At 38.1% G+C, this 12,942-nt stretch overlaps 1 protein-coding gene across 4 annotated transcripts in view; it reads left to right on the forward strand.

The window, feature by feature from the left end:
- KITLG (KIT ligand) overlaps positions 1-12,942 on the forward strand; it is a 57,899-nt gene that overhangs the window by 34,931 nt on the left and 10,026 nt on the right. For 3 of the 4 annotated variants that reach the window (XM_040557954.1, XM_040557984.1, XM_040557962.1), the window contains 3 exons: positions 3,943-4,122; positions 6,065-6,230; positions 7,121-7,216. In XM_040557954.1, coding sequence (XP_040413888.1) covers positions 3,943-4,122; positions 6,065-6,230; positions 7,121-7,216 — 442 coding nt within the window. Of the gene's footprint in view, positions 1-3,942; positions 4,123-6,064; positions 6,231-7,118; positions 7,217-12,942 lie in introns of all 4 variants that reach the window. The other variant, XM_040557973.1, reaches the window with a different exon arrangement.

Consider the following 12,942-nt stretch of genomic DNA (forward strand, 5'->3'; position numbering starts at 1 on the left):
GTCAGTAACTAAACGAACAGACAAAAAGTGAGGAGGTTATTTCATTCAAACATGCTATGTATTGTTCTTTCTATATAACTCCATATTTAATACATAATGATGCTTTTAAGTAAACACCTTCTGCCTTCTTTAAAATTTTATAGCCTTTTGTATTAAAAACTTTTTCATACTATCTTATTGCTTGTTCTACTAAGTAATTTTTCCCTAATTTTTGAAATATTTATTAAAAGGATGGGTTGAAAATGCTCTCTTGGTTGTTGCATGCAGTGGAAAAAAAGTGGAGAGAAGAAAAAAAAGAAGTTGAACATAGAAATTCTGCTGAATGCATATTCCTTAAACTTTACTCCTTTGGCAGGAAAATTCAGCAGAACAAATTCTATGGAAGTCATGTACAGTAGGTCCTATATAATACAATTAAAACTAATGAAAAAATAATTAATTGCTCAAAATAGCCATTACCCAGTAAGACCGGCTGCCACCATCCCCTGTTTGCAGTGCATTTTGCAATTCAACCATTTCAATGCCTGCTGTGATGAGCATTGGTGGAGAGCAGCCGTAGCCTGGGTTCTGCTCCCCACTCAGGGACAAGCACTGCAGCTGCCTGGTGTGGGCTGGGCTGTGTTCTCTCTGCTGCTCTCTTGGGAAGTGTTTATGTTGTGGATGAAGAAGACCAGGGAGCCAGCTTGAGCAGTGGACTCCCGGTTGTTCTCACTGCTTAACTCTTACCTCCCTCCATGGTTCAGTTTTGGCTGCCAGTAAGCAGTTTCTTCTTCTATAGTTTAAACGTCATGTCATCTTGCTGCATCACATCCAGAAACCTAGATCCAGTTTACATTTATGATGTGTAGCCAAGAATTAAATAGGAAGAAGAGAAGTTTAGAGCCGGGATTTCCATATTCACTCTGCTTGTACACCGCATTCAGTAGTGGTGAGGGAAGGTGCAGCTCTTGGCTGCATGCCTTCCCAGGAGGAAGTATTCAGCGGTATTCACGTCCTGCTCTGCCAAATTCCTCTCTGGGGATTTCAGGTTGTGTACCACAGCACATACCACAGCAAGGGCTGGCTGAATACGTAGGTTTTGCTCTGGGATCTAAAAGGTCCCTGCAAGCTGAGAAACCTAGGGCTTTGCATAAGGCAAACACCTTTTGTTCAGCTTTGAAAAAACTGAAACAGCACTTTGCAGGTTTTTTTTTTTTTCAATAGATTTCAATCTTAAATGTGTGCACAAAGTGAGAAATGTACCCAAGGTAGCAAATCTAGAATGTAAATGACTAAAGGTAGGAAGGCAGAGTGAATGCAAAGCAGATGGAAAGCCAGTGTAGTGCATGTAACAGGAACAGACTGACCTGATCCATTAAACAGAATTGTTGTTGCATTATGCACTAGCTCAAGGCACTTGAGTGGTGTTAAAAGTAGTCTCAAATAGAGCGAAGTGTGTAGTCTAACCTGAAGGTTAAAAGGCAAAGATGACAGCAGCAGGGGCTAAATTCAAAAGGAGAGATAAACTCCAAACTTTTAGATAAATGTAGAAGGAAAAAACTAAATGATGAGTACCTGCAAATACAGAGGAAGTCAGGTTTGTAAGTACTCCAAGATATAATTCCTAGTCCAAATTTACACACACATAAAAAGAGCAGAGTCAAACCTCTGTTTCTCCTTGACAAACAATGTCAGGTTTGTCAGTTTTAACAGTTTCATCCCTGTGTTTGGTAGCTATTGAGAAAGCACGAGAATGCATGTCTTGATATTACTGAAAAGAAAACTTAAAGCTCCCGTAAAATACAGCTTTGTAGGTCAAAACAGTTCAGCCAGAGATTCCCATGAACTTGCTAAACCACAGGAGCAGCAAAACAGGATCCTTCCTGAAATCGCTACATGCTCCTCTTGCACACTAGAAGCAATTAGCTTTTACTCATCTCTGCCACAGTAGAATTTATATCCACAAAACCTCAGATAAAGTTTCCAGGTTTGCAGCTCAGAGTAGCTACACCAAAGCAAAAGAAAACTTGTTTTCTGCCTCCTAATGGGAGATGGCACAATGCATGCTGCTTGAATGGAGTACATTTCAACAAACCGTCTCTGATTTTTGATTCTGCCTCTCTCCTCCTGTTGTAGTGCTTGAAGGAGAAAAGGGAAGCAGAGAATCAAGCCAAACACTATCCATTGCACATTTTGTTTCATTCCTTTTAAGCTGCTGATATAACTACAGAAAACTTGTTAGTAGTGTGTGAGAAAGTTGTACACAAAAAAGAAACCTGAGGTGGAGCTAAACAGTGTGTTTCCTTTCAGTTCTCTAAGCATGGAAGCCTAGTGATCTGGTTGGTCTTTGAAAGTATGGACGTTTCTTCCTCATCAAAGACATATACAGATCATGGCAGAACAGCTCTGTTACTTAGAAAGTCATTTGTCTCCAGGTAATGATATTGATAGTAGTAAATACATTTTTTAGAATAAAGAATATGCATGCAGATTTATTGCAGAAATTGACCCAAATGAGATTAAGCAGGTACAGTGACAGAATTTTCCCTTGTGCTGCAGGAGGAGGAATGAATGGTCTCATTGGATGCTGCCCAGGAGGGTTGTGGAGTCTCCTTCTCTGGAGACATTCAAAACATGCCTGGACGCGTTCCTGTGTGACATGACTTAGGTGTTCCTGCTCCGGCAGGGGGATTGGACTAGATGATCTTTCAAGGTCCCTTCCAATCCCTAACATTCTGTGATTCTGTGATTCTGTGAAATCACAGAACACTCAAAACAATTTTAGTAATACTGAGGGTACATCTTCCTTAGGGGTTGCTAAGCCAAAATCTTCATAGCTGGCAGGCCTGAATGATCATTTGACATTTTCTCCAGTTGAACAAATAGCTCCATATATGGAATAAATTTCCATAACATTTACTGTGAATAATGCAATATTTATTGGGAAGAGATTTCCATATACATGTTGCGATGTGACTAACACATAACCTGCATTTCTACTGACCATACTGGGTTAGGGTGGTTTCTTTATTTTCTTTGTTGTTTTGGTTTTGGTTTTGGTTCTTGTTTTTGTTTTTCTGGGGAGAGTGGAACTGGGTGGCTTTTTTTATTTACTTAACTATTGTTACATAAATCCAAGTAAAAGAAGTTAAAGACTCCCTGTAAGGTGGCAAAATGAATGACCAGGTTCTAATCATGTGAACAGATGTATAAACTTTATCTGCAATCTAGCTGCACAGGAATCAGTTAAAGTGTTTGAACTCTATTCCAGTGGCACGGATGTGGCAGATACCATGACAGATTGTGTTAAACTCTTTTGTTGTCAAGAACACAGGAAAAGAAAGACTTTTAGGTATAGAACCTATTCTTAGGAATGGCATTTAGTGAAAGCACTAAGAGAAGTTAACTAAGCTAACTAGTTCAGAGGTGGGTAAAGGCACACATGGATTTCCATAGCAAAACATCTATGGAATTATTCTTCAGAAGAGATTTAAATCAAGAATCTTTGGAGTTAACTGAGTCATGTAGGGTAACAATGATACAATGAAAATTGAGTATGGTTTAAAAAAAAAAAGTCTGGAGAGAATTGTCAAAGCAGTAGCTATTAAAAATAATAATAAAAAAAAAATGTTAATGAAAGCATGGAAGAGGGTTCATAGTAGCATGTCCTAAGGTTCAAATTCTCAACAGACTGATGCTTAGCATTCATTAAGAATTTAATGAAAGCATGGCATCAAACAGACAACCATAAATATGTCAGTATCAGTGAGAATAGAAATTTTACCAAAAGGACTGAAGAAAAAGTTGGCTGACACAAAAGAAGGAGATTTTTAATTTAGACATTCAAGATAATTTAAATTGGAAAGAACAATTTAATCTTTTGCACATTGAGTTGCATAACCAGTTTTTGGAAAAGTCTGACATTTAATCTACCTCTCTGTCTTTCTTTTTATCCCCTGACAGCCTAATCATTGTTGGTTGCATTTGATGGTGCCTGAATTTTCAAGGAGTCTACATAGTCTTCTCCAGAAATTTTCTGATATTTCCGATATGTCTGATGTTTTAAGCAACTATTCAATCATCAATAATCTCACAAGGATAATTAATGATCTTATGGCATGTCTAGCTTTTGATAAAAATAAGGTAATCTAATGCAAATTTTATACTTTTATGTTGGGTACTTTTACTTAATTTTTTAAAATTTGTTTTCATTTCTATTGCTGTATGTCTGAAATCCTGCTTTGTTTAGAGATGCACTGAGTACATTGTGCTAATGTTGGATAGTTGTCATCTCCTGTTTCAAAGAAAAATGACTTACATGAAATTACAGTATATGCAAAGACCTTTATACAGTTATATAAGTAGTGAAATTACCATCCTTAAGATAATTAATTCATTCATGTCTGTTTCCAACAAGCAGAAATTTTCCTTGTATATCCAGCTTAAATTACATATTTTCCTAGTGATCTTAACGTAATGTAAAAATCATGTGGTTGAAACTATTAATATACTCTTAAAGTGCGTATCATAGTTTGTGAGGCTCAGAAAGCTTCACCATGATTTAATGTAACTTTTTATACAAAGGTGCAGCAAAGACCAGAGGATATTGCTCCATTTCCATATGTTTCTGTAAGCCAGCAGCAGCTGGGAGGATTCCATGAATCTCTGGATATCTGATGGATCAGACGTATGAGATGTCTGATTCTCTAGGATGAAATTGATAGGGAAAACTTAATTTTCTAATCTCTTACCCAGCTCTAACCAGTCTGTCAGTAATTAAAAGTTCTGTAGTCAAAGGTATTGTCTCACTGAAAAATAATGGCCCAAATTCATCATGTTTTATAGGACTAGGATTTCATCTTCCCTATACATTACATTTATTTTTGTCCAGGAAGTCCTCAGCTGTTGCAATTGCTTCTTCTTTTTTTTTTTTTTTTTTTTTTTTTTTACATTCAGAATGAATTAAGTGCACAAAAATACCAATGTCATTTGATGTGGTATAAGCTTGTAACCTTTTCATATATTGCCATTATATTTCTGAGAACTTATTCTGTAATTAGATGTTCCCTATCTTTCCATTCCAAATCGAATTCTGTCCAATCTCCAATTTATGTCTTTTTTTTTTTTTTTTCTGTATTCTTGTCATTATGATTCAGGACCCTCAACTGGAATATGGTTGGGGAAGGGGAAATTTATTTTGCAGAATGCAAAAAGAAGTAAATACCCTATAATTCACAGAAATTCAGCATTAAAGAGGAAACAATTTTGGAACCAAGAACTAGGAAATTTCCCTTGGTACACATTTATCCCATGTTCTTATCATTCCTATTAGGAGTAAAGAGTAGCAACCCCAGATCAAATTTGAACTCCTGGCATAAGAAACAGCTGTTGTGAAAGCCAGGGTCAGGTAGAAAGAAAAAAAAAGAAAACAACCATAAATAATCTTAACATGGACCTCAATATTTTTGTTTAGTCTGGCATAACAAACTTGTCTGTTAGACCTCAAAGTGATTGGGCTTCCTTGTTTATAGTCCTGTTCTTATTTTTAGGTACATTATCAGAGATCTCAGCCTGCTTCTAAGCCACAGTGTATCCTAGCTATTGTATTCTGTTCCCTGTACTCTTATGACAATAGCTATGATTGTGTTGTGTTCCTGAATTCAGATTAAAAGGATCATGCAGAACATAACAAAGTAATGTGAAATCAAGGTTTTGTTTATTTGTTTGTTTAATGAGTGATCTCAAATTTAAAAAAAAAAAAAAAAAAGAGAGAGAGAGAGAGAGAAAAGAAAAGAAAAAAGAAAAACCTCTTCATTTTCAGCACAAGATGGGAGATTGCTTTTCATTCCTTGGCATTTCTACAACCATGGATTAATATTTTATTTCTGTTTGCAAGGTTAATTTGAAATCCTCATATCAGAGGGCTTGTTTGTTTTGTTAAGGTTGTATACAGCAGATTTGGTCTTCTGCAGGTTAAAAATTTAAGCTATTTTATGTCATCTTTGGATACTTTAATCATCTGTTGAGTATAAAATGAGAGTCTCACTTGACCCTCTTTCAAGATGAATTCTGTATTTTACCCTAGGATTTTATAAAAGAAAATGGTCACCTTTATGAAGAACGTCGCTTCTTTCCTGAGCAGTTTTTTGAGGTCTTTAATAGTACCATTGAGGTCTACAAAGAGTTTGCAGACACATTGGATAAGAATGACTGCATTCTGCCTTCAACAGTAGAAACACCAGAGAACTTAGGTAAGATGGCTCTTGTTTTGGGGAACAGAATCTAAGTAGATAGAAATGGGTGATTTTCCTTTAATTTCAGAGATGCTGAGAATCTGAGTCTGTATCTCCATGTCTCTTTTTACTGCAAGTTAAAATTACAACCAGCACCAAAGCTTGTATTTCTGTTCTAAGTAGAGTTATATCAGGCAGTAAAGCTAATGCCATCATTTCTAATGACATAATTCCTTAATATAATCCAAATAACTGCACAATACTCTGCTGTTTCTTTTCATCCCAAATACATCCTGGATTGGCTTTTTACATTGTTCTTGTTCTTCATCTTATTTTCTATTGATGATCTATTTAATTTTTATAATGTAGTAATGGAGCCCAAGATTGCACTACTTAAAGGATAGGAAGCTAGGACAAGTTGTAAACTGGAGTATCAAGTCGTCTTCACAGCCATCCCACTCCCGAAAAGGGTCATGTTTGCTTGATTTAAAAGATTTAACTTGGGTGAAGCTCTTGCAGTTCATTCTCATCCTTCCAGTAAATGGAGGTTTTGTATTCTCTTTTCTTTTCCTTTCTCTAGTGACAGCTATTAGCTGTTTTAATTAGGGCAATGTATCTAGTTGCCCAATTACACCAGTAGTAACTAGAAGTAGATCAGTGCTACAGCCTAAGAACAAATTTAAAGTGATTGCTTTTCCAGAATAGCTATTCAGCAGCAGCTCAGTGTGTGGACACATCTGTCTCTTAATAAGGCTGCCTTTTTTTTTGTCTTATTAAGAAAAAAGCCCTGTAAATAAATTTTTAGAACAGCCCTGTAGCCAAATCAGAGTAGTCCTATAGCCAATCATCTTATATAGAGGAACTGTATTTTAAGTTACATAATGCTGACACACTCGTTTTCTATTTAGATTCCAGAGTCGCTGTCACAAAAACAATTTTGTTTCCTCCTGTTGCTGCCAGCTCCCTTAGGAATGACAGCATTGGCAGTAACACTAGCAGTAACAGTAAGTACAAGTGATTGAATTAATATATGTGTCTCCATTTTGTTCTGGTGGCTGGTTGTTATGAGAGCTGAGAGGAAAAGAATGTCTTAATTGTACAAATTAATAGGAAGTTTTTTGTGCCTGATGGTGTACCATGTGTTTCTCAGCTGCAATAGTAAAACGCAATGAACCTGTCTAATCAAAATTTAGAAATGGTATAAAGTTACAATGCTGTGACAGCTCTCATGCACTTGGAGAGGGCAGGTCTCCTCATTTTGGCTCGCTGCTGTCATGAGGTCTCACTAGTCATATGACCTCAGCAAACTTGGTTATTCCAGATACCTCATTTTAACTCTCAGAAGAGGAAGGTTCACCAAATAATAGAACAGCAGTCCTGAATTGGGCTCAGGATACTCACTTGAGTGAAAAATTTGTCTGTATGTTGTATTTTGAGAGCGCTCCCGATGACAAACTTGACACCAAACCTGAAAACTGCTGTTTACTTTTTGTAATTCCAAAAAGGCCAGCTCCACACTCAGTGTGCTTTCAGTTGAGATCAAGAACATAGTTACTACACTTTTTTTTGAGGGTTTAATCTTTTGTCTGGCATGGCCATCTCCGTGTTTCTCATCTGTCTTGATCAGTGTATTACATGACTGGTCACTGACAGGTCAGACAGCCTGGAGTTATTGCCGTAAGAACCTCAGCATTACCCATCACCGGTCAGAAAGGATACAGGAACCTTAGGTGAAGAGGAATAAAAGATTTTCAGGGGACTTTAGTGACATAATGTACAATAATGTGAATACTCTCTGGAACTTTCCATGTAAACAAAAGGAGGGGGTTTTCCTTAGAGGTTCTTGAAATGGTGCATAAATCTTATCATACATGTTGTTGTTTCCCTTGTTCCTTTTTCCCAGGCACATCAGGGTGACGGTGTACATCCCTATTTACTATTTCCCTCTCTCATTTCACAAACACCCATGTTATCTGAATGTGTGATGTTGAAGTGTGTGGCTGGCAGTCCTTGTGCTGAAGAAAGCATAGCCAAGGAGGCAGCCTGTTGTAGCCTGGTAGGCACAATGGAAGCTCCTGACTGTGGGACAGATACTGCTAAGAATAGATTTCTTCTCTTCCTCCTTCACTTGCAAATGTGTAATCTAGTTATTCTCTGGGTTTTCATAACCATATATGCTACCTCTTAGTTGGCTTACAGATGTTTTCAGGTTGAAAGCCCTTCTGGTTGCTTTCTAATTAAGACAAGGTCTTAAGTTATCACTCCCCAATCCTCTGAGAAGAAGGTTGGAATGAAATCTGCCTTCAACTCCTGTCTGCCAGCTTGCCTCTCTGGAAAAGAGAAATGTCACTGCCATAAATTCATATCCAAGAGGTCACAGAGCTGGCTGCAAATAACCTTATGAGCCCAGAGCCAATTGTGAGGCACGAAGAGTGGGCTAAAAAGTGCATAACTGTATCTCTCAGGTCTGAACATGTGATAATTTTTGATGTAACTATGAGAGGAAGAATATTCAAATGCAGCCTGAAGCAACGAGAATGGATCAAGGAGCCAAAGAAAGACAGAGAGAGATTACAGGAGCAGTTCAGATGAAAGGAGTTTTGACCCATCAGAGTAACAGAAGGGACACCGGGCAGAGGCCAGGGCTCCAACCTCTGAATTGGCATCTGCGTCTGTACTGTGAACAGGAGTACAGAAACAGGCTTATTGATCTTGCTTTATAACTGGAACTGATAATCAAGTAGGAAAAAAAAAAAAAAAAGCCTAATTAAAGTAATGCAGTAAATCAAAGAAATTGCTTGATTGCTTGTCTGGCCATATGCTGTAAGGTGTATTCTAACCGATTAACATTCTCTTAAGCAATTTATTTGAAAATTGGATAGCAGTTAACAGCCTTATGTAGAAATGACAAAGACTGAATGTCTAGGGCTGGGGACAGTTTGAACGCATAATCAGATTACATTAACTTGGAGATTGGATGCTGACTGGTTACACTTTTGTCATTAGTTTGAAGCTTTTGGGGTGAAAGACCTGTGACATCTTTATTGGCATCTCTCTCTTACTGCCAGAGAATGGTCTTTGGCACCAATTTTAGGTTTGTTTTGGCTTTACTGTTGAGTTAGTTCTCTTTTTTAATTAATCCCTGCCTTCCTAGAAGGACAAAAATGAATAAGCCTTATTACTTTCCACAAGGAGAATCCTCAGCACAGGGGACCCAGTCTGCCAGCTGCAGGTCTGTTCTCAGAACAATACCACTAGATTCAAAGTTCAGAAAGGCATACATTTGGAGAAGAGAGAAAACCTGAAAAAAGCATCCCTAGACACAAAACTATGTTTTTGTTTGTTTGTTTGTTTTTGTAATAACCCTCTTTACTATTAAACAGTTTTAAAATGATCTATTTAAAATTAGTGGTTTCTAGGCTATTGAGAAGCATTCACTGTTTACAAAAGAATCCTTCCAGATGAATAATAAAAATTGAATCTATTAAGAAAGTCTGCCTAGAGAGCCAGATGACTTGAATTGCTCTTGATTCTAAATTCAACTTAGGCAAACCTGAAGTAAATGATCTAATAAAATCATTTGTGAAAGAATTATCATAGGAATTGCATATAATATAAATTAGCTAAATTACATTTTTCTCATGTTTCTGCTACATTTAGTGCAAGTCATATCTCATTACTTCATCGTTATTACGCAATGATAGAATTGAACTACCGTAATAGAGGTGAGCCCTGACAAGATCTACACCAAAAATCTTATGCCAACTAAACGTAAAATGGATATTTATGTTTTCTTCTCTTGGTTCTACATAACTGTAATCCAATTTAAATTCTGTGTAACTGTTTAAGTCCCAATCCCATTGGTGTTCTTTGGATCGTTATCCCATGCATAGTCTAGAGAATTCAGATGAGGTGGTTCCTATGTAAAGAACAAATGTCAGGATAAAAGGTCTTGAACTTCATCTCTTCTTTCAGTGCTTGAATCAAGCAGTAGTTGTATTCTTTTTTTTCACCCCACCAAATGAATCTCACATTTCCCAGCTTAAACTTGAATTTGCTAGCTGTTACTAACACTTCTCACCTTAGCACCTTGTTTCTATAGCACAATTTATATTTTTATGGAAGGTTCAGTGTTGCTTTCTTCCATTTTTTGCCTATAATTTCCTCACAATAATTAAGCTTTATTATTCTGTACTGAACAGCTCAAATAACGTGTGCTCTGTAAACACAGAGACCTCTAGAAATGTTTTTAGAGAGAATGTCAATTTTTATAATTAAGCAAAGAATACTGTAGTTTAATTCAGTAATTGCACAACAATTTGAAAATATTACCCATGGCTTAATGCAATTGGTGTTGCATTCTGTGCCTTTGTTCCTTTTTTCCACCTTTACAGTTAATGGCAAACCCTAATGAACAGGTGAGAGCTGTTCTACATTTTTGTAGACAAGATCTTGTGGTAATTGTGTTGGAGCTAAGCAGAGGTAAAGTGAAAATTCCTTTGAGACATAAATGGTAATAAAATCTAGCTGGTGGTTGCAATCATAATTGCTTGCTAAACCTACACACATGGCTCAAGGTGGAAAGCAGCTCAATAACTTCATTGTGTAGCTCAGTGGCTTTCAATGTAAATGCATTTCAATCACAGCTTAACATCCTGTTGTCCATGAAGATTATAAATGAATCTACTTCAAATGAGCTCACTTCCTAAAGGATTCTTCCACAAGGTGTGAAGTGAGAGCTTGGAGGGGTGCTGGCCTGCTTCCGCTCCCCTTCAACACCTTGCAGGATAGGGTCTATTTCAAGTGAATAATGTACCAACTGCAGAGCCAGCAGCTTCTCTGGCATTGCCCAAGAAATTCACAGTTACCAAACCATTTGGTTCCTCCAGTTCCTTATCCTGCTCTGCCTTCACAACCATTGGGAGTTGGAATGTTTTTAGTGTAGAGCTGTTTTAGTTCAATTTTCTAACAGAGGGAAAGGTCTCTACTGAAAGAATAATAATTATAATAAAACTATTGGCAGCCAGCTTGCTTTTCTTATTTCCTCTTTCTTCATTAGGATGCAGATCTCTCAGAGGTTCTCCAGACTGAAAGTTTCCCTACTGGTTCTGTTTTAGATGCTCCTAAAAAAGGCACATGACAAAATCTACCATGACTCATTTCATTCTCTCCAGATCTTCCAAGAGACTTTTTTTTCCAGACTTGAAAGTAAATCTAAATAAGTTTTTGTTATTTACTTTTTAAAGGTAGATTTGGAAAGCTAATTATATTATATAATTATATTATATGTTATATGTTATGTATATAAATTATATTTATGTTTATCGTCTTTGTCGGTGACATGGACAGTGGGATTGAGTGCACCCTCAGCAAGTTTGTCAATGACACTAAGCTGAGTGGTGTGGTCGACACGCTGGAGGGAAGGGATGCCATCCAAAGGGACCTGGACAGGCTTGAGAGGTGGGCCTGTGCAAATCTTATGACATTCAACAAGGACAAGTGCAAGGTTCTTCATCTGGACTGGGGCAATCCCAAGCACAAATACAGGCTGGGTGGAGAATAGATTGAAAGCAGCCCTGAGGAGAAGGACCTGGGAGTGTTGGTTGATGAGAAGCTCAACATGAGCTGGCAATGTGCGCCTGCAGCCCAGAAATCCAACTGTATCCTGGGCTCCATCAAAAGCAGCATGGCCAGCAGGGCGAGGGAGGTGATTGTCACCTCTGCTCTGCTCCTGTGAGACCCCACCTGGAGCACTGCATTCGGTTCTGGGGCCCCCAATATAAGAAGGACATGGAAGTATTAGAACGAGTCCAGAGGAGGGCCACGAGGCTGATCAGAGGGCTGGAGCACCTCTCCTATGAAGACAGGCTGAGGTAGTTGGGGTTGTTCAGCCTGGAGAAGAGAAGGCTCTGGAGAGACCTCAAAGTGGCCTTCCAGTACCTAAAGGGGGCCTACAGGAAAGCTGGGGAAGGACTCATTGTCAGGGGGTGTAGTGATAGGACAAGGGGTAATGGCTTTAAACTAAAAGAGGGTAGGTTTGGATTAGGTATTAGGAAGAAATTTTTCACTCAGAGGGAGGTGAGGCTGTGGCTCAGGTTTCCCAGAGAAGCTGTGGATGCCCCATCCCTGCAAGTGTTCAAGGCCAGACTGGATAGGGCTTTGAGCAACCCGGTCTAGTGGGAAATGTCCCAGCCCATGGCAAGGAGGTTGGAACTAGATCATCGTTAAGGTCCCTTCCACCCAAATCATTCCATGTTTCTATGATTCTATGATTCCTTTCCATAGATGCTGAAGAAAGCATCTGCATTGAAGATGTCTTCTCAAAATCATTGTTCCACTTTCAGATGCCTCATTGTAAAGAAAGCTCTTCTGTTGTTTAAGACAAACTAAATTTTTTGAGAATTTGTAAAAATCAGCATGCCAGACTAACAATGATCTCCCTGAATGCACACAATTTCTCAAGAAGTTTACATGAAAATCAGCAAGCTTGCTATAGCATGCTGGCTGGCATTGCAGAGCAGTCAGATGTTTTTTGAGGTTCTATGCTCTGCTATAACAACTTATCAAAATGGCTTATGCTTCTTGTGACCTGCAGTGTTTTTCCTCTGGTCTTTATCTCACTTTTCCTTTTGTTCTGAACTTTAGGCAGAATCCAGGAAACATGACCATCACCATAAGTTCAGTTGTATATCTGATCAGTCTCACACTGGGAAGAATGACTAATGTGATC

This window comes from Cygnus olor, chromosome 1 (genome assembly GCF_009769625.2).
Source record: "Cygnus olor isolate bCygOlo1 chromosome 1, bCygOlo1.pri.v2, whole genome shotgun sequence".
Taxonomy (NCBI): domain Eukaryota; kingdom Metazoa; phylum Chordata; class Aves; order Anseriformes; family Anatidae; genus Cygnus; species Cygnus olor.